General features: G+C 41.0%; 1 protein-coding gene across 1 annotated transcript; it reads left to right on the top strand.

Annotated features, from left to right (window-relative positions):
• The first annotated feature begins 5,726 nt into the window (after positions 1-5,726).
• On the top strand, positions 5,727-8,557 carry ino80c (INO80 complex subunit C). The gene is made up of 5 exons (XM_034609862.1): positions 5,727-6,024; positions 7,205-7,321; positions 7,417-7,528; positions 8,049-8,116; positions 8,214-8,557. The coding sequence occupies exons 1-5, from the start codon at positions 5,848-5,850 to the stop codon at positions 8,343-8,345; spliced, it is 606 nt and encodes a 201-aa protein (XP_034465753.1). The 5' UTR covers positions 5,727-5,847; the 3' UTR covers positions 8,346-8,557.
• Positions 8,558-22,925: the final 14,368 nt, after the last annotated feature.

Genomic DNA, 22,925 nt, shown 5'->3' with positions numbered 1-22,925 from the left:
AGCATCACCGCTCATCCCTCCCTCCACCAACCCGGAAGAAATACTACAACAGATCCCATCCTGTTTTACCAAAGAAGTGCTACAGCTGCATCTAAATGTGTGCACCGTGCAGGAATTAGTCTGGACCAGAGGTTTGGACAAAATGAGTGAGGGAGGAGCCACAGATCTCAATATATATATCCGTTATACTGAATAATAAATGCATGGATTTGACATTCAAGATCTATAAATTAGAATAATGCAGCCCTGTAGAGATTAACTGCATAGGTACGTTATAATTATTAATATGGGCTCATAATTTAACTCGAATCAGACCAAGGACTGAGTCATAATAAAGAAGAATTCATCAAAGTCAAAGGGCAAACAGTCAGACAATCTTTGCATTAGAACGATAATTATACATCACACATTATAATTCACCAGAGGGTAAATCTTTTACACTGCAGCCGTATATTAACCCTCAGGGAAGCTGCTGCTGCCTCACATTCACAAGACAGGAATTTTAATTAGCACCCTCTGTACTTTAGCTGATTGTTTCATATGAGAGAAGATTATGTAGAATAAACTGTTCAAAATGAAAGGGGAAAAGCTTACGTTGTTAAACCCCATCGGTAACAGAGCGATGTTTTCATTTAAGACCAATCGATCATCAGTCAAAATGTATTTTGTACATCCCGTATTCACAATTTGTCAATTTGGTACGACATCCTCTGCCCTTAACCCTCGGCAAGAGTGAGGAAAAACGACCAAAAACACTTTTAGCAGGAAAAACCACACAAACTACAGAGGGCCGCAAGCGAGAGATCAATAGATGTCACGTTAATAAAATGACATTATTATTTACAACATCCATGAAAAAAGCCAGTGTCCAACATGAATGGAGAGGTGTGTCAATGTTTAAAGTATTTATACAAAAGAAACTGTCTGACAGAGATGGAGGGAGCATCAAGACAAATAATTATATACTCATCCATTTATATCCAAGTCAAGATCCTTACCATCAGCGGTGTGAGGTTTTAGTGAATAACTCCATGGGAAAAAGCTCCTGGCCGAAAGGCATCCTTTATCCTGGTTTAACCAAACAGCAACACGTTGAACCTCAGGGAAGTGACTGCTCTTCCTGCAGAAAACCAGAATTTCCACTCACAAAATACTAATAAAATAAAAAACGCGTATTGAGGCCAATCGTCATTAAAACTTGCCCTCTGTTGCTGCTGTCGCCTTTATCAAGTGGTATCACACATAATTGTTTGCACGCCTCTGTTTTTGAACAAGCCATGCAAATGAAGGCTTCTTTTTTTTAAGTTTGAAGGTACTCGGACTCAAGTTTTGAGTGCCTTCAAAAACAGGATATGAAATCTGGCTCCTGTATTCAACATCCCTGTCCTCTTTTTCTATTCTTAGTGATCCAGCAATCTGTTTCCTGAACTTATCAGACTGTATTCATCAAAGCTGCTTTGTGTTCCCAGATGCTTATCAGGTCAATTGATGCAAATACAAATGATGAGACAGTTACCTGCAAAACATTATTTAAAACAAAACATTTGCTTGTTATCTGTCAAAGAGGAAAAACGGCTGATTCACGACGAGTTTAATTTACTGTGAAATATACCTGTGTGGTGGCATGCTCAATAAACTGGTTAGGTCAGTTTGACAGAGGGCCATAACTTGTGCCTGTTTTTATTGGCCACCACTTTCAAACATACCATCCATCCTGAATGACCTCAGATCCACTTAAGGACTTGTCATGTAACGCTAAAAACAGAGAGGAAAAAGACAAAAAAAGAGAGTGGCAAAGGAAATTGTCTCCTCTTTTCCACCACGAGCGAAAGGCGAACTGTTTACGGCAAATGGGAGACTCGGTTACAAGAGGCTATAAACAAGATGTCAACAGTATTGCTCACTATTACCTGTTCCATCAGGGGAGTGTTTAAATGTCTTCACTGCGGGCATAACCTTTTTTTCATCACGATTTATTACCAGAATAAGAGAAGCACTTGGGAGTGCTCAGGCTATTGCCATTGCCAGGCAGAGCGTAGCTGCCCGACTCAGTGAGTTCATTTTCTTCACTTGATACTAATTTATTGACTGCTCATTCACAGGGGTGGTAAATTCTGTTTCTGATTGGCAGTGCAGTCCAGGGTGCAGCTCTGAGAAAGATTCACTGAGGCCAAAATGTGATGTGCACGATACGGCGTCCGTCCACTCTCTCAAAGAAGCACATGCAAATTGGTTGGTGTCAGCGTCACTGCCAAACTCCTGTTGCACATAATGAATTCAGCGAGGAGCCGTGTATCATTTTTATGACTCAACGTTCTACCTGCACAGACAAAAACCACACTGCGCCGACTTGATGAGATGTGAATAGCAATACAGCTGCACTTCTAGGTCAGGTCAGGCTGAATGTATTCAGGAAGCAAGAAACAGCCCAGTGAATGATTAAATATGTGATACACACACAGCCTATTTGCATTCTCCCCTGACAAGCTTGCCTTCTTGTATTAGTCATTATACATCTGCAAAAGGCTTTTCACAACCTTGGCTTTTCTTCTTACAGTCTGTAATTATATCGTTGGAGGAGAAAATCCCCTGTAGCTGCACCAAATCCACTTTAAAGCTGTGAAGGATTGGATTTGATAAAGCAGTTTGCTCCCTGTTATTCTTTTTAAATAAATTGTCCATATCCTTGGTGCAACATGCTGGTAGAATAGAAAAGCAGGCCTGGGACTTTGAGTTGCAGTTTAGGGAGGCCAATGCACCACTGATACACCCTTGAGCAAGGCATCACTGTACAAATTTGTTTAACGGTGGCGTAAGGCTAAAGTGAATGACACCAGGTTTGCTCAGTTATCTGTCTATAGATTTTCTTTCTGTTTTGACGTATAAAGTTTGCACATGCTTTCAATATTTCAAATGCTTTGACTAAAACAACTGAAATGTCAAACGCCCTCACATACATCTCTCTCTTACCCCACACACACTTATACATATTCAAGTAATCTTTCTATCAATTCAAACGGTCCTCACACTAGGCCTTACACATGCATGCACCCGCACACGTGAGATATCCATTCCCATCACAAACATTGACACATATCCAACACCAGTCGATGGCTCGCTGACAAAGATCAATAAAGTGTTGCTGGGGGCTGTGCCGGGCTTACATGTTTGGTTTGAATCCTACCCCAGAGTCATTAGAGCAGAAAACTCCACCAACTGGCTTACATAATGTGCTTTTAAATGAAACCCCTAAGAGCACGTATGCATATGTGTGTGTCAGGTTGAAAATCCACTTCATGGTGGAAAGGCTTTTTTTCGATGGACAGTTGTAAAAGCTGAACAGACAGCTGAGAGCAGCTTCCCCCTGTTTGACAGATGAGCTGTTTGTAGCAGCCAGATGTGTTTAGACTATAAGCTGCAGTACAGGTGGTTGAAAATCTCTTACTTTGATGACACTGGTTCCAGCCGGCTGTCGGCCTCGTACAGTGGAGGATGTGTTCATAAGGAAGGGGGTGTGCGGGTCCGGTGCCTCACAGTTACCGCTCATAGTTTAACTTCACCCATAAAACATTCATATCTGTTTGCAATTGAGCTCGCACACAGTCTCTAGATATACTTTATTCATGGAGCTGGCAGCGGCGGCATGCCAGTGCTGAAATATAAATGAGACATTTGGAGAGACCTTCCTCTGAATCAGCATTTCCCCCAGCAAGTGTGGTCCTCTAGTCACGATCAGACACGACAAGGACAGTAAAGATGCCGTCAAGTGACTGCGTGTGTGTGTGGCTCTCAAACGCACAAAACACCAGCATCCTCGGTTCATCAAGGTCTCCACAGCAGCAGCAGCAGCAGCAGGAGCAGCTCAGAGGGCACCGTGTTGAATTTGAATGTGGTACATCTTTGTTGTGTGGAGATGTGTGGATGCTGACAGGGCCCTCCCTGGTGGGCCGGTGCAGATTGATGGATATGCTAGAGGGGCGCTCCCCTTTAAGGTGTTTGTGCGAAACACTGTGACTGAGAGACAAGAGAATTACCATGTACCTCCCAAGGCCTGGGATTCTACTCTAATCAAAGAGCAGATAACCGGAGGCCACTTCAGCCTGCAGTGACGCTGACAAGAGAGCGTGTTCAACTTCACCTGAACTACTTTATAGATCCCTGTCAGGGACACTTTTTCACATCCATCAGTTGCTGTTATAACTGTATTTAAACAGTAAATATTTGGCCATACAGTGTTCTGCTGCAGGATGTCACAACCTGTGGGGCTGCAGGGATCAAGGGATTTCTCTGAACTGGATAAAAAACTAAGGACTAAGAAAGTTCTCCCACTTTTGACCACGGCAACCTTTAGATTCAGATGAAATTCTCTTAAATGTGTTCAAATTAATTCAAGACTGGACCTATAATCTTTAGAGTAACAGGTTTCAAGCCGTTGGATGATGCGTCAATATCACTACACTCTGAATGGAGAATACATTTATAATTTAAAACACCTGACATGCTCCTGGATCACAATGCAGGTCATCTGAAGAAGCTCTTCTGCACTTCAACATCTGTAATGTCTGTCTGATCTACTGAGCGGGCCACATGGCTTTCATAGTGCTGCCACAGACTACAAATATTGGAAATATTGTTGTATCCCATGGGTGAGATTGGAACAAGACTTTATCTTTTAATTTATAAATTAATCCCAGGCCTAATTGTGATATTTACTGTATATTTAGGATAAAACCTATACAGAAGAACATACATTAGAAGATTGACAGTCAAAAAGGAAATTGGCTCCATGAACATTTTTTAAGATGCTAATTAATAAAGGAGATCAATAAAATGCAGTAGGATACAGAAGTAAGATACAATCAACTGCTGAGTATGAAGAAAAAGTCCATCCTGTGCAACTTTAGAGGACGGTGAAGCAGCTTTATCATCTAAGTCCCACGAGGAACTAAAAAAGTAATTGTCTTTACTGAGTGTTCATCAATTCAGTTTGCACAGGTCACTGAGTGCAGAACCTCCCCTGAAACACAAGGTGGCAGTAACACTCCACTGACAGTCATGCCTGAGCCTGCAGGTTGCACTTGCTTTAGAGAGGACAGTGACTCAGGTTAGTTTAAGTTCCCAGGAAATTAAGTCAAATATGTGGTGTGCCTGAAAGTGTGTTGTGTGCAACATATAACAGTGTAATAGAATTACATCACTGACATGTTTATTAGAGACTATGCACCTGATGGTCGAAGGACAATATTGTTCCCTTAATTTGTCTTCCCACGCATTTGCTATGGCCTAAACATGCCATAAACAACAATTACTAAACCCCAATAATATAAACACACAAGCGAAAAATATATATAAATAATAACCATATTTAAAAATTCTAAATAATCTTCATAAAATTATATTTTGATTATATTGATTTACAAAAATAAATCTAAATAGACTTTTAGTGCACTCATAAATGTATAATAGGAGTATGATATGTATACATATATATGATATATATTATAAATGTAAAATAGGATGCTGTATATATATACATATATCATATGCATATATATATAAATATACATATTATAGTCCTATTATACATTTATGAGTGCACTAAAAGTCTTTTTAGTTTTGTTTGCTTATTTTTGTAAATCAATATAATCAAAATATAATGAAGATGATTTTGAATTTTAAAACATTATTATTATTTTGACGCTCTCTTATCCGGAAGTGAAATTATTCCATATCCGGTTGAAGTGTTGTTTACATCCGGATGATGGACGCTGAAGTCTGAGGGAGTTTTAGTGAGAAAACTGGCTTCACATCGAGGAGCTCCATAGTTTTGATGTGTTATCGGTACAAATGGCTTCTCAGATCCCCATAACCGTCAAAACCCAGCCGGCAGCCGCCTCCTCTGCCGCTCTCCGGGGGAAGAAACGCCCCGGCAGCCCGGCGGTCTCAGCCGCTCCGCAGGCCCCCGGGAGCTGCAGCAAGAAGAAGAAAGCCCCGCTGATAGTGACACCGACCGCACCGACACAGGTACAACACACACAACCGTCAAAGAAACAAGCGAGAAAAGACTAAACCTAAATGTGTTGTTGTTATTATCTTAAACACGTCGTATTCATCATGAAGGCAGATCAGAGAAGCACAATAAGTCAATAGTTCTCACTTTTAAATTGTGGCTCAGTTTGTTTCAATGACACTTATTTTATTTCACTAAATTCTCATCCGTTTAATTTGTCAGGTAATATTTCAATTTATAATATTTGCAGAAATCTGTACGGAGAGGGTAATACTATAGTAAAATATGATAAGTCTATAACTATTGTAGTATGGTGTACTGCAACTATTGAGTATTACATCAAACTCAATAACAATATTGACAAAATATAAACTTAGGATTAGGGTTTCACTTTGTATTGTTGCATGGTTTGGAAACCTGCATGTGTGCAATATGGATAGTAGACCTGTTAATATGGCCAGAAACAGACAGAAATTCTCCTTTTGACTGGGCTCAACAATACACACCTTTTGAAAACACACAGTACATATTTAAAAACAAGGCTCAACAATACACACCATTTACATTAAACACATTTAATACTCATCTAAACCAAATTCCAGAAAAGGCACATACAAACAAAAAAAAGTGTCTATTTGACTTTTCTATATCTTGTAGATGTTTTGTGGGAGTCATGCAAAGCTTATGGACATTTTTCATAATAATTTGATCATTTGTAGACATGTCCCTAAGGAGGGTTAGGACAGTGCAGACCACCCACTCCTGACTCCAGACACTCCTGAGTCTATTTCAGGGCTTCAGAGGCTTCATGTCTGTTTTATCAGTATTACTATTGAGAAGCTTAACTATGGACGCATTCTTTGCACTACCTTGTTTATTTGCACGTGAAAATTGTTGCATTAGTGCTTGGTTTTAAATTTTCCGTGTGTAGTGAGTCGTGTAAATTATGATTAGAGCTTTGCACATGTCTGTAAAACAACAATATTGAAATGCTAATAAATAACCTTCTTCTCTTATCCCCAAATGCGACTGTAAAGCACCGTTCATGCAATAAGATATATATTAAATTGAATCTTTAGGTCTCAGGTTACACTGTGTGCAGCCCAGCTTTGGCTTTGTTTACCTTCAAAACACGTGCATCAAGAGCAGTGTCAGATCAAATGTGTGAGGAGCTGCTGTCTCATGTTTCATCAGATAACCGTAGTAGATACGGTGGCAGAGGTGAAGGCAGCGGCATCAGTAGACAGCGGTCCAGCACCCACCACGGAGCCCACTGCAAAGCCGCCTCCATTCAAAGAACCCTCGTTCACGGTCAGTGTCTACGTCCATCTTGGTTTAGGTTTACCTGCATCTATTGCTTCTCAGTCAGTTTATGTTCTCTTGTTTTCTTGTCTCTATCTTGGCAGCACTCAGGGATTGGTGGAGCAGCAGCAGGCAAAAAGAATCGGACCTGGAAGAATCTCAAACAGATTCTGGCTTTAGAGCGGACTTTACCCTGGAAGTTCGATGATCCCAACTGTGAGTGATTATATCTTAGCTGCTACATGTTGTTTATACAGTATGGTAGAGTTTTGAATTAATAGCAAGTTATGCCGACAAATAAATCCATTCAATCAGTTGTAATTAAAGTTAGATTGTTTTAAAATTTCTAATTTCTAATAGTCTTTTGGTCAGTTGCGGGTTCTGTGTATTGGATTTGAGTGGCATCTAGTGGTAAACATGCATATTGCGACCAACCCCTTGCCTCCCCTCCCTGCTGTTACATTACAGGTAACATAAAAACATGAAAGGCCCTCTCTAGTCCCAGTTGTTCTGTGGTACATGGTTGACAACTATGGAAGAACCTGCTTCTGATGTAGACATAATGGGCTCATTTTAAGGCAGTGAAAACACAATGATTCTCAGTTTCAGGTGATTAGACACTTACTAAAGCTTAATTATAAGAATTATATTAAATTTCTGCCGATTGATCCCCGAAATCCTACATATTGGACTTTTAAATATGAGATTTCAATGGATGATCCTTTTGTATTTACAGATTACAACATAGATGCCCCTCCCTCCTTGAAGCCAGCCAAAAAATACTCTGACATCTCTGGACTCCCTGTGAGTATAGTGCTAAAACTGTGATTTAACAATGAGCATTATTATTTGAGCCAAGTCGTGTATAAACAACACACTGATAGATCTTGTCTTTCCTTAGGCAAACTACGCAGACCCACAGACAAAACTACGCTTCACATCCTCTGAGGAGTTCTCCTACATCCGCCTCCTCCCCACTGACGTCGTCACAGGCTACCTGGCCCTTCGAAAGGCATCGTGCATCGTACCCTGACGGCGGAGTGAGCCCTGAACCAGAATCCAACCAGAGCTGAACTCTGTGTCATTTGGGGCAGCTGTCAGGGAGGCCGGCAGACTCGAAGAGCTCACAGAGGGGAAACCCCCGCTGAGAGATCCACTGGAAAGATTGTTTCTCACAGTCACAAGTTGAACAACATCTGCAATGCTGTCGTGAAAAAAAGCAGCTTGAGTCATAATTGTTACTGTGTGACAAAACACATACAACAAATGTGGATTTTTTTTCAATTAAGAAAAAAACGAATTGAGTGTTGCTGATTTCTGGAAGTAATAATGTCTCTCGATCAGAAAATGTCCAGTGAACTGGACAAAACCTTAAAGGGACAGAAAGTTAATTCTTATTTTTTAAGTTAATTAAAAACACAGCAGTAGGCAATTCCTTTGCATATTTGTTCAAATGTATTTCCCGCTGTTCTGGATATTTTTAATTAAGTGATCCTACAAACCCTGCAGCATGTTTGGGACCGTCTCATTCATTGTGGAGCAGACTGTTGTTTCTCAGGTACTGAATAGAAGAGTCACTGGTGAGGATGCTGTTTCCCCTTGTGGTAGAACATCTGCTTCCAGTGGTGTAAGTGAGTTTTCTCCCTTTCAGAAACAATGTGACTGCTTCTCAGTGGAAATGAATCTGATTGGTTTGGAGAAGAGTCATTGTCGTTTGTTCATTTCACTTTGTAATTTTTATTTTTGTGTATAAAGTTTCATATTAAAGACAACTTGAATTTTCAGTATGTTTCTTTTCCTTTTTCAGTTTTTTTTCCCAGATCAAAACTGAAAAAAGTTCCGTTTTAACTTGTCTTCTCCACTTGCTATTTTGATTCTATGACAATTTTTAATCACACATGTTGAACACTGATATAAAACACTTCTCTTGATAATGAAAGTCTTAACCAAAAACATCCACATCTGCTGCAGCGCTCAGCATTATCTTGGACCTTCTGTTTAATGCAGCAGCCTATCTGTATGCAAGCTATGCAAATGAAGCTGGCCTCCTTTTATAAGACACACCAAGCGGGCCTAATTTTACATGTGTATGTTAATGTAAAATTGGTTCCACATGGTTTTTAATTCCACTGCTGCATTTGATATATGATTTCCTCTCCAACTGGTAGAGTGAGGTTGTCTCATTAATCACTCGTGGCAGGCGTCCAGGAACCTTTCCATGGTATATTTAATGCTATTTTTCACAAACTTGATGAATGAGGCCCAATGTCTTTCGTATGTGAATGGTCCCTATTATGCAAATGCTGAGAATAAAGGCACCTGCACATTCCCTGAGGGATCGACAAGCGTGCTCTAACCGCTGAGCTGTGAGTCCTTACCTGTTGAGATGGTAAGACAGACTTATCGATCAAATCACTATTGCTCGATTCATTCTTGATATTTTGTGAATACATTTTGCCCAATAGTCTGTGTTGGCACAAATCCCTCTGATCTTTAGAGGCTCCCTCCTGGGAAAATCAAGTTTATAAACATGTTAAACATGCCTGTTTGACTTTAATATAATAAGAGACACTTTGAGCGCATTAAGCAGTCAACACCATGGCTCAGTATTTTCACCTCAAGTGCACGGTCACACTAATGTGAATGCAAAGCAAATATCTCTGGTCAAAGTTCACCAAAGTTGAACCCCCAGCTAAGCCACACTGATTTGCTTCACCACAGGAAGCTGTTGTTTTATTTGCCTCCTCACTCGCACAGATTGGATGTGAACTGGAGGTGAAGGTTCGCCAATGAAACATTCACATATGTTTGACCAGGCCCTCAATCAGTCATGTTTTGTGATGTCACAAACCTAAGAAACCAATCCTGTCAACTCGTGGCTGGAAAAGGCTCCACAACTGCAGGTGGTGCTGTCAGGGGGATGGGGAGCAGGGTCTTGGTTATATTAGCATATTCACAGGTAGTTGGAGAGTTACATTTAAGCCATTTTAAGGCCACGCGGGACGTTTTTCACAACAAACCTCTTAAATATGTAATTTTGAGCTGGCTGTAACAAGCTACTGGAGTGAGACTAAGTGGAATATAAGCAGTAGATCAGCTGTGATTGTTATTAATAAAGGATGAGTCAGCGTTAGCACAAAGCTGTTAATAGTCTATATTTGGCCTGATACATGTTATTCCTTATATGACCTCCTGATTGACACTGTTGCACTGGGCGACAAGTTCCACAAATATTCTCATTTGTGCAAATGGCCGCTCTTACTCACGCCTGAGTGTAACTTCTCTCAGCTCTGGACTCTGGTGAAGCTGATGGAGGCAGTATAGTATATCTATGAGAGTCACAGCAGCATTTCCATTCCTGCTGTGGCATCAAAACCTCAACATAGTGATTAATGAACGGCGCCGGGGCTTTCTGCTACACAAGCACACCATCCAGTATAGTGTGTCTGTGTGTGCGTGCGTGCGTGCATGTGTAGGTGCTTTCACAGTTTTTTGGAAATCTCTGCAATGAGAAAGAGAAAGAGAAAGAGAAGTGAGTTTATCTGTTTGTTTAGGGTTCGTACAGAGTAGCATATATGAGCAGTGACAACCTGCGTCCCACACGTCCTGCACCTGCACCTGTCTCTGCAGTCACATTTTACCGCCACCTGGGTGCGCCAGAGTTCTGCTCACACCGATATCCAACCTCCCTGAGTGTGTTCGGCGTCCTGCTGTGAATCAGTAACATCACAGATGCGAGTCCATCGCTGAACAAAGCCGAGGATTTATCAACATGTACTGATGCAGGAGAGTCTGCATCCGCTCCGTCACAGGTCTGACGGCCGTCCTCACATTAGTGCTGTTTGATAAACACTGCCAACTAGCACAAGGCTGCCATAACAAGTCAAGAGAACACAGACGATTAAAATAATTGACAGCATAAATATTAATATGAGTGCTACTGTTGCAGGGAAGCCGACAAACACACATTCACAAAAGTGACGGTGCACACCGACAGTAAAATTCATGATACAATATATAAAACCATGAGCACACTGATTCAAACAGGCTGATGACAATCATTACTAATTCTAAAGTGGGCATGGAAATGGATGCAAGTAATTTAGCTACTCTACAGCTCAACCATATAATAACCGTCATTAAGAAATTGATTGGGGGGGGGAGTAAAATGACTCATCTATCTTTGATGGAAGTCTTGGCACCTGCAGCACCGCACAGGATGTGTTTTCCGAGAGTGAGAACACCAATCAGCGAGTGGCTCCTCTGTCGGTTTTGTTTTCATGTTTATTCTTTGCTGAACTTCTGCGGGCAACTTTCTGCTCCACCAGGGAGACACACTCTGTGAACTAATGTCATCTCGGTGCTCATTTAGGTGCTGTCTGCCCTCGGGTTTTTGTCACTGTCACATTTTGGTGATGATGGAGGTGGCGTGGTGTGCTGTATTATGCCTACAGACAGTAATTATATAGCTTCTCTCACTTTCCCAGTGCAGTGCATGCAGGTTTTTCCTTGGATTAGTTTCCACCAGTGTCATTGGACAAATTCAAGTTTTGCAGAAGTATGTGGGGGACACGCAGGTCACAGTTGATGCACGTTTGGCTCAGTGAACCATCACAACCAGGGAGAAGCTGTTCCACTCACAACAAGTTGGGGAAAAGCTGTTGATGGAAGCCGTCTTGCATTACTCATCCGACATGTCTTACTCCTTAAAATATATGAGAAAAATGAGAGCTAGTGCAAAATGTCAGGTCGGAGAAATGGACTGCACCACCAGCTCTGGTAAACTGATCGATAGAGCAGCTGCAGTGCCTGCTGAGCCAGCAGGGGAACTTTCATATTTATGCTTTTGACCTATTGGAACAGCCGAACTAGAGAAGTGAACTTCTTTACTGCCCGTTAACACAGATATAACAGTCTGGATCTGTTAGACGCTTCTTCACCACATAAATTATTTTGCTCCAGCAGCTGAGGCACAATATTTATGGTGGATGTCAGATCTGCAAGTAGCTTCAGTTTAACTCTGAACACCAAGTCACAGACAGGGATCAGAGTTAAACACATTTTATTTCACAAAGATTATTCCCGAGCTCACAGACTTGCATCTCCAGGAAAATGTTCCTGCGGAATCCATCAGTGACAAGCTGTTTGCACGGTTAAAGTGTGAAAAACTTCCTGAAACCAACTGTCACGACAGTCACATTTATTTTTGCAGCAAAAGCCAGTGTGCAGGTATTTGTGACAAGAGGGTGAAGAGCTCTCCAACAGTCTCCACAGTCCTCACATAACCTCTGTGTTAGCGATGGGATGGAGTGCAGCTATAATCTGAATCAACTTCATAACAGCAGCCGGGACAGATCCGCCTCGAGATGAGAGAGGGACCCTCCCGGCGAACCCTTACTCCATGCCTCCCAATTGCATCTGTGGACTCTGCCTGTAAAATAAATATTTTAACGCCTGCAGTGTGTTTATGGATCTCTTGTACCAAGAACCACTTCCACTTTAGAATTCACTTTGCTAGAATTTGTTCAGACTACATTTACTGTGATTCAGTGTAACAGCACAGACAGCCTCTCCCCTCTGAGTGGAGATTTATTGGGCTACAGGCTGGTATAACAGGCTCAACAATCCCTCCATGTCTCATGCCGTCACTGTTCGATGCTCACGTATCATTTTCAATGTATGCATCAATAATTAGTCTTCTATACGATGACTGAAGGTTGATGACTGAGTTGTATAGTGAAGGCTTGATAAATCTCATGATTTGTAATAGGCTGTAATTTACACATTTTTAGTTTCTAATTTTTAAACACATGTATGTTGCATCTTCGTATTAATTTATTATGTTATTTGTGTAATCCTGGTTTTATCCATGGACGATGTTCTTTTTCCCACTATCCCAGAACGAAGACATTGAATACAAACGCTGCCATCTTGCCCCAACATCATCATCTGGAGCCAGAGCTTGATCAGGGGATGGAGCTGCGGTACAAGGGTCCTGTCTATCTATGAGCTCGACCCATCAAATGTCAGTCTCAGCTGTCAATCACCCGATTTCTATGGCATCATATAACTAATTAAAACAAAACTTGCTGGAAAAAAATAGCATTGGAACAAATAGTGTGATAAGAACGACAGAAACCATCTTTGAGAAATAAATCGTTTGACACTTCTCAGTTGACATACTGCAGCCAGCCACCAGGGGGCAATCAAGATGCTTTGGCTTCACTTTTGGGGGAGCAGTCATGTCGTCCATCTCTATTTACAGTCTATGGTTTTATCTGGCTGTGCAACTAAACTCTAAATACATTTCATCCGGTGGTTTTCAGTTTTCACAATCTGTATGGACTTCAAATTATTTTATTCTAAATAAATCAGAACATTTACCTCCTCCTTTTCAATATTTCAATACAGTCAAGAAAGACGACAAATAGTCTGGTTCATTACACCTAAAAACCAAAGCTTCTGTGAGGATTAAACCAACATATACCATTAATTACTGAGCTTTAAAGTTGCTTGTATGTGGATTTTGTTACAAACAGATCCCGCTAGACCAGTCTTTATGCTAAACTAAGCCAACCAGCTCCTAGCTAATCTAACCAGCTACATCTAACTCTCAGCGAGGAAGCAAACCATCAAAGTATCGCTTTAACGTTTTATCTCTTCTTCTGGTGTATTGTTATCATCACAATTTCTTTGTGTGTCGATAATCGCTGTAGAAGCTGTATTTGTTCTTGTATTCTTTCCTTCTTGGGAAACCTTTGCCCTTGGCCGCCTTCATGTGTGCACTTTGTCACCGCTTGTGAGATTTGTCACTCTCTTAACAGGGACAAACCACACTGGTTTTTAACCATAACAGATCACGCCGCGGCTGCCCACACAATAATACAGTTACACGGTTCATTTATTTTGGAAAAATGAAAAATACAGAAATGCTGATCGCTGCCTCAAGGAGGTTGAATATTCGTTTGTTTCTCTCCGCTCTAGTTTAAATGCAGCCGGAGAGAATGTGATGAGTTACCAGTTGTTCTTGGGCTGTAGAGGTCAAACAGCAAAGTGTCATCAGATAGCTAATCAACTCATTCAGATATCATTACACTGGGCTAAATCCCTGTTAATCCCACTGAAGATTCAATCAGTGTTCCCTCACAGGTCAGCGTGTTCCTGTGTGTGTGTGTGTGTGTGTGTGCACTCATGTGAAGGCATAAGGGATGGAGAGAAAGGTAATTCTTCATGTTGATGGACAATGATTGTCCTTCAATGGGCCACGTTCACCGTCTCCTCTCTGTCCTTCTCCTCTCTCGTGTTTCCTGTCCCGTCCAATCCTATCTCCTGTCTCCTCTCCTTACCTGTCTCCTCTCTCCTCAACCCGCTCCTGTCTCTGTTGGTCAGGGGATCATTGCTCTGCTTTGGTCTTTGACTGATGAATCTTATGCTCATGACACTTTTGTATAATGCCGTGTTGTCCAAAATACCATACCTCTGCCAAAAACGTTATCATTATGGCTCTAAGATTACACAGAAAATGTTTCTTTTGGTGTCACTCTCGGGGGAAGGAAACAGAGATTGTTAACTCCTTGAATATAAATATCTGAGTATTTTGATTGAAGACCTTACTTTTATTCTTTTAATATAAAAAAGCAACTTGTTTTCAAATCTGTGCTTGGCAATGGTGATCATTTATACATGCATATCTCTGCCCAGAATGTTTTAAATCTAAAATTTAAAAAAAAAACTGTTTTTATTTATACTACTGCCTTTCTTGGCCAGGTCGCCCTTGAAAAAGTATTTCTTTATCTCAATGTGACTTTTTCTGGATAAATAAAGGTTAGATGAATCAGTATTTCTGAAAGCACATGTAACCTGAGGCTAATACCCTGCTGCCCTCAGGGAACTACATTTATTTTAAATATGTAGAGCAATTAAATTGCCAGTTCAAATACTTTTGCAAGCAGTTTTATTAACTGCATTAAAACAGGACACATTTATTAGATGAATCTTTCAGAAAAGGTCAGAGAAGTAATCTTGCCACCTTCTGCAGCGATGCAACATTAAACTGCCAGGTTTATGAATAGAGTCTGGTCTGAAATCCTCTCCCTATAACACTGAGTGGAACTGGGTTAGATTTATTCAACTACCTACTTGGACTTTTAGCAGAGCATCACTTTGTTTTATACTTGAATTTCAAATCATTATTTGAGTGTAAAAATGTGTATGGGCAACAGGGGATGTTGTTACTTTTAAAAGAAAACTCAAGACCAGAGTTTTAGGTGTTAAGCTTTAACATTGATTTTATTTATCCGTGTATTTATTCATGTATCTTAGACCTTTACTAGTATTTAGATTTTTTAACATCCTTTTTGTATTATTTTATCTTTATCATTTCATCTTTATCTGCCTTTTGTGTTTCCTCATTGAAAATTAACGAGATTTTCTTACTCTTTCCTCAGTCCCTGTTATTATTGCTTTGCTCTGTGTGTGAATCAGGGTGCGTATTATCTTTTATTGCTTTTATTCTATAAAGCTGTTAACATTACATTGTTTGCTTGAAGAGGGCTAAATATACAAATAAAGATCTATTTTTTTCACATAAACTTGTATAATCACCAAACTAAGGAGCCCTTTAAACCATGTTAAATAAAAATCCCTCCCTCCATCTATCTATCTATCTATCTATCTATCTATCTATCTATCTATCTATCTATCTATCTATCTATCTATCTATCTATCTATCTATCTATCTATCTATCTATGTTGCTGGGATTAAATCCATCCAGTGTAGAGCTCCATTCACGTGAATAAAGTGTCATCGGACAGACAGAGGGGTAATAGGAGGGATGTGACCCCACAACCTTTTCCACGTCAGATGGAACCAATCTCTCCAGTCGGAGACAGACCATCTATTCATACCTGCCCACCTACCATGGTGTGTTTGTGTCTAATGATAGTGCCCATCCATTCACACTGCTGCTGGTGATGCAACTGGATGCCTCACTGTGCTTTAAAGCTATTACATGTCAGGCCTGGATTGGTGTGCTCTTAGTTGTGTGTGTGTATTTGTGTATTTGTGTGTATCTTTGGGCCTGTGTCTCCGACCCGACGTTTTATCACCAGCTCGGCTCCAAAAGCCAATTTACAGTCTGATGGCCGTAATCACCAACTGGAAAAATAATCTTGGACGACTTTGAATGAACTTGTAAATGTTCAGTTTCCTTCAGGTGTGTATAATGCAGATTTTAAGGCCGTGACATTTTGCGTAAATCAACACATTAATACATAAGCAGGTGTGTCACTACTCCCATTTTTAAATTTATATATATATATATAAATATACAAATAAAAGTGGTTTTGCAAAATGAAACTAAAAGGCAATGCCTCACTGTAAATTCCTCCACCCTGTAGCTATGAGCTTCATACTGCAGAGGCAGAACTCCCCCTTCTCTCTCAAACACACCCACACACACACACACGCACACTCTCTCTCTCTCTCTCTCTCTCTCTCTCTCTCTCTCTCTCTCTCACACACACACACACACACACACACACACACACACACACACACACACACACACACACACACACACACACTTCTCTGTGTTCCCCAGCCATATTCATACACCGGATACACCTCAGAGAGAGCAAAGAGGTAATTGCATTGACTTCAGAAGTAAAACAACAGTTACAGGCTTAGTGTGCACGAGTGTGTGCGCGTGTGTGTTTGTTCAGTGTGTGTTTAAACCTTTCATCCCTCCCTATCACTGTGCATAAGAGCTCTGGTCCATTCCCATTCCGCCTCATGCTCTGCTTGCCCTTGGAGAACAACACAACACCCATTGACTCCAGCAGATCTACGCTGGCGTGTTGTACACTATCATTTACCTGTTAGGCATGTGTGCACACGCTGGGTGTCTGTGTATGTGCATGTGTCGCAGAAAGTGCGAGACAAAGAGTGCATATATAAACAGAAAGAATGACCCCAAGCGCACAGACACACATTCTCACTCTGATGCACAGTTAGTGTTTTTGGAGAGTGTGAAGGTAAATGAAGTGTGAAATGAAGAGTCAGAGAACGTTCCTTCCCCAGGGAACCTCCACAGCGGACTGACACAGACCTGGCCGAGATAGATCAGGACAGCCAGATCCAAACCTTCAATCTCACTGAATCAGCATGTCCCCTGGTGGGAAGAGCACGGTGTTTCCAAACCTAACTCATTGTAACTGTGACTTTTTTTTTATTCTTTATGTACATGTAAAAATGTTTTTAATTTAAGATCCACATAGAAATAACTGTGATAATCAGATGGATTTCCAGTTTCTCTCCATAACTTAAATATGACATCACGTCTTTAGTAGCTATTGTCTGTTTGGGCACGTTTTTATTTTACCTTAGCCAGTGTGTAATGATGAACATTTTTCATCTACTAATTTAAAGATATAGTATGCGACAATTCCTCATTCTCTTTATTCTTCATTCAAATGTCTAAGACTAGACCTGTGTTTTATATTTTTCTTTGACATGTGCACTTACATTATCCAAAATGTTTTCGACAATGTTCACACCCCAAATTTTGTTCAAGGCAACAGGATTTTTTTCTAGTGGCTGAAGTTCCATATTGTACTTTTAACAATAACATGTAGCTGCATTGATTTTGTACATGCTTGTTCCATTTCCATGGTATTATTTCTTGTACTGCTATTTGTCTGGCTCTGTTACACAAAGATAATGTCCCTTTTCTTGATGTAATCAAATGACGTGTAAGCGACAGAGCCCTCTAGTGACCATAGTGATTATGACAGGGGCAAAGGCAGAAGTTTGCTGATATTATTCAGGTGTGTTCAGATGTTATGGTGTATTTAGTACATGTAGTGAATCTTAACGGTGATAGGCTTTAGCGAAACAGTGTCACATGAACTTTTCGCTCAAGTTAGAGCATTTTCAACTCGCGTAAAAAACACAATTGCATCTATTTGCGTCGAAGAGAATTGGCAGATATTTGTGTCTTTGTATTGACTTTGCATTTAAAATCCCACTGCTGGAAAAAGTACTCATGCATGTTTCTGACCACACAAAACAAAGTCTGCATGGGGAGAAGGTTGGAGGGAATGAATGGGTCAATAAATCAGTGAACTCAAACACTTATCTGTGGCATACCTCTTGCTGCCAGTAGAGGAGCTAAAACGAGAGATGCTCCTATGGGTCGTATCGGGATAAAAGCATCTATGTGATCATTTAGGTTGGAAGACCTGTTGATTTCTTTTAAAATTTGTCTGAAGCAAATGATGATGCTAAAGACAAAAGTAATTTAAGAAACATTTTTCCACCGGGGGACTTGCGTAAAGAGTCTTGAGTAAAGCAGGCAGTCACAGGCATCCAACGTTAGCCACTTTACTTATACCACTTTGCTAAATGAGCTAATTGTCGACCTTCAATACCAAGCACTTGTTGAGAATCTTTGCCTCTTTGAGGAGTAACATTCACTAACACAGATCTCAGCCATATGAGTGACATATCCCACGTTTAAGTAGGTTGTATTCTCCTTTAAAGGCAGTTAACATTACGGCTGTAGTCGCAGGTCACCTAATTGTGCTGCATGACGGCAGCTTCAGCTTTTCTCTCCTCCACCATGCAGAGTCCATTACAATCGGGTCTTATCTCCTCTAATATGCTCGGCTGTTAATGAACAATCAGTCCCGTTAATGTCCTGCTAATTAATGGCCCATCAGCCTCTTCAGAGTGGTAATTAAGTGCCAGTTGAGGCGTCTAATTGGCACGGTTCGGACTGGATCGAGTCATGCTCGACCGTCTGGGACATAGGAAGTAAATTATAGCACCGTCATCGTGGCGGAGAGGACTTTTACGGAGACTGCTGACTTGCTTGTTTAAGAAATAGAATTATCTTGTTAACCTGCGCAGAAGTGAAGTGAATGACAGTTTCACTCCAGTGACTCTGTCAGAGGACAAACTGTCAAATCTGAATTAAACAGCAATCAGTGGTGGAAGACAGTTTCCTAAATTACTGATCGAGAGCTGTCACAGAGGTGTTTTGTTGTAAATAAAATCAGCTCTCAGGGTCACACATAATCACTCAATTTCATAAACAAGCATAAGGAGACAAAATCTATTTTAATATTACAGATATATTGTTAAACTTGCATCAATAGATTTTTGGAGATTTGGGGGCAGCGCAATAAGCTGTAAACACAAAGTTGTTTTATACCCGCTCATTAAGTTTATATGGTCAACATATTTGCTTTGTGTTACATATTTACAGACCCAGCAGACACAGAGTCACTTTTGTTTTATCTCTGATTTTGTTCTCCACCAACTCCTGAGGGAAATTATTGTTACTCTAATCACTATTTGCTCAACTGTGTTCATAAAGTCTAAACAACGAGCTGAAAGATGCTCAGATGCTCCGCAGAGCTGATGCCAACTGCAGAATTACTTGATTCATTATCTGTAGATTTGTCTCTATGAGTGACAGTCATTTCATTTGATGTGAATGTATAAGTATTTATCATAGCAACTTTAAGAGAATACAAAAGGATTAAATGTTATAATGAGGGACAGGAGAGAGCATCTGATGGATATCACAGTTTCAGTACAAACTGGGCTATCAAACAAGCTTCACACATGGCTGCTGTGCTCTTTCACTAATTAGTTACAGTTAGGCGAGAGAGAAAAAAAACACAATAGGAAATATTTGTACGCAGAAACGAGTTCAAAACCAGCTTGAGTCGTGAGGTGGGTTCACATATGGCTGGATGCCGGCTGTGAGCTGCTCGGTTAATTAGTTTGACTGTTAAAAAGAACAGAAATAGCCAAAGGTTTAGGGCAGAGTTTAAGGCAACGAGCGGACTCGATATAATACAAGCTAACAGTGTGAGGTGGCAGTTTTCACTCACATATGGCTGACTGGTTGCTTCAAGCTGTTGGATAATGAGTGAGGGAAAGGTAAAGAGAAACAGGGAGGGAGCGAGTGAGGGGTAGAGAGGGAGAGGCGGTTGGGAGGAGAGGGGGAAGGAGAGAAAGAGAAGAGATGGGAAGGGGAGAGAAAGAGGGGAGAGATGGGGGTGAGGTGGTTTTTATAATGAGGGGACAGAGGAGACGAACACCTGAGTAGAGAACGAGAGGGAGAAGGTTGGAGGCAAATAAAGACTCCATTTGGCAGCTAGTGCGCACACGCACACGCACACACGCGCGCACACACACACGCACACACACACGCACACACACACACACACGCACACACACACACACACACACACACACACACACACACACACACACACACACACACACGCACACACACGCGGTGATGCACAGAGTATACTGGTTGCTCGGAGCAGCTTGGGATAATAAGAAACACAATAAGGTGGTTTTTATAATGAGAAACAACAGCTGAACCACCGATGGCAGAGCGGAGAGTGAAGAGGGTTGCAGGCCATGGACAGCTCCACTTACTGTACAAAACAAGGCTCCGCACGGAAATACAAAGTTGCTGCGATGCCAACGCTCACTGGCGAAAACTTAGTGGAGACGGAGAACGTTTAACAGACTAAAAACATACACCTCATGAGAAATTACTGATGGATCATTTTAACAAACCTCAGTGGCAGGTGGAAAAGTTAACAAGATGAAGACATACTGTGAGACAATAGAAATCCCTTTCATCATTACAGCACTGACTGGAAACTCCCAGTTATTAACAAGTTATATTTACAGTCACAGGACCAATGACCATTAGGATCAAACAACCTGTGAGGAGTTTACATTACATCCATCTCTCCATTATCTAGACCACTTATCCTTAGAGTGCTGGAGCCAATCCCAGCTGAGAGTATAGGCGAGAGGCGGGGTACACCCTGGACGGGTCCCCACCGTGTCACAGGGCCGACATACAGAGACAAACACGGTAAATTTAGAGTCCTCAATTAACCCAACCCACAATCTTCATGTGTTTGGACTGTGGGAGGAAGCTGGAGCACAGGCACATGGAGAACATGCAAACTCCAAACAAAAAGTCCCAAGCCAACCAGGGATTCAAAACAGGAACCTCCTTGCAGTAAAGTGGGACAGTGCTAACCAATCAATCGGATTATATATATTTTTTCCCCCAAAAAGGTGATGAACCTGTCTGTAGTTCAAAGCTTTATGAAGTTATTGAAGTCTGCTGCTCAAACACTGATGTTGATGGTGCATGTTTGGTTTTACAGCAGTTATTACTGTGTTGCACATCAGTTTGTTTTTCCAATTCATCTAATGAATTTATACACTTATATATTCTTCATTCTTGTTTGTATTATTTATTTATCAAGATATGTGCGAGTGTCAATAGAAGAAAATAGGATCTACATTTGTTTCTGTCTGTATTTCTGTCAAGTGTAAACTGTTAAACTGTAAATACAGTTTCGAAAATAAAAGAAACGGTAAAAAAAAAAGTTGGAAGAGTAGAGAAATGGAGAAATGTCAATCTTGAGTCAAACTTTTTCACAGCTTATATTTTTGACATGTCATGATATGAAAAGCACAGATATAACTGATAACTTTAAAGTGGGCTCAGTTCAGTTCCAGTGTCCCAGTAAGACGTGAGTGTGACACTGAGCCAGTACGCACAATACCAGGATCCTGAAAGTGAAGCAGATTATTGGAACCCTGCTGTGACATGTCTAAATGTCTGAATGTGATTTTGTAATGGATCTCCGTCAAAATCATTAGAAATGTATTAACTGTGCAAAGCCATTGTGTTGTTGACGTCACAGCAGAAACACACAGCGCACACGGATTAGGTCTCTATACAGTGAGACGATGACACATTACTGTACATGTGTGAGCTGCAGAGACACAATGATGAAGGTATTTTGAGGCATTCAAACAAGGTGAATGCACACGCTAAGAGGCTTGTTTTCCTCTTTATGTTTGTGCATGTGAGCCTATATACTGAATACTGAGGTGTGTGTATGTGTGTGTGAGTGTGTGTGTGCGTGTGTCTGTGTCTGTGTGTGTGTGTGTGTGATCAGAGAGCTCTACAGCCTTCTTCTTTTTTCTCCTGGATAAGCACTTTGTTGTCCTTGGGAGACTGCTGGTGCTTGGCTTCTCGTGCACAGTCGCCAGGCGCTGTTCCACTGAGCCGTGCACGTGAGGTGACCTTCCTTTGCCTCTGGCAGAGTCACGCTTCTGCGCATGCACACACGCACGCACGCACACACACACAAATCACACACACCCACACACACACACACCTATATGCGGCCTCAGGATAACACAGTGTGTCCCCTGCTATGTTTCAAACTGACAGACATCCTGTGTTGTTCATTTTAATGGACCAATAGAAACCCAAATTACCACATTCACACACATGAACCACTGCACATTACCCTCCCCCACCTGAAACACACACACACACACACACACACACACACACACACACACACACACACACACACACACACACACACACACACACACACACACACACACACACACACACAAAGAGAGAGAGAGAGCATGACAATTGTAGATGTCAGTAATGTAAGATGTAAGTTTCTGAATGAATGTATCTGTGAACTTGCTCAACGTTTGTAATGAAAGACTCATTAAACATTCTGTGACAAA

Source organism: Hippoglossus hippoglossus, chromosome 16 (assembly GCF_009819705.1).
Source record: "Hippoglossus hippoglossus isolate fHipHip1 chromosome 16, fHipHip1.pri, whole genome shotgun sequence".
NCBI lineage: Eukaryota > Metazoa > Chordata > Actinopteri > Pleuronectiformes > Pleuronectidae > Hippoglossus > Hippoglossus hippoglossus.
This window is presented reverse-complemented; position numbering and strand designations above follow the sequence as displayed.

Bases quoted from the DNA above. Each gene is read 5' to 3' on its own strand.
- ino80c (XM_034609862.1), top strand. From the start codon at position 5,848: ATGGCTTCTCAGATCCCCATAACCGTCAAAACCCAGCCGGCAGCCGCC. The intron at 7,322-7,416 runs GTCAGTGTCTAC...CTATCTTGGCAG, and splicing joins TCAAAGAACCCTCGTTCACG to CACTCAGGGATTGGTGGAGC. The intron at 7,529-8,048 runs GTGAGTGATTAT...TTGTATTTACAG, and splicing joins GAAGTTCGATGATCCCAACT to ATTACAACATAGATGCCCCT.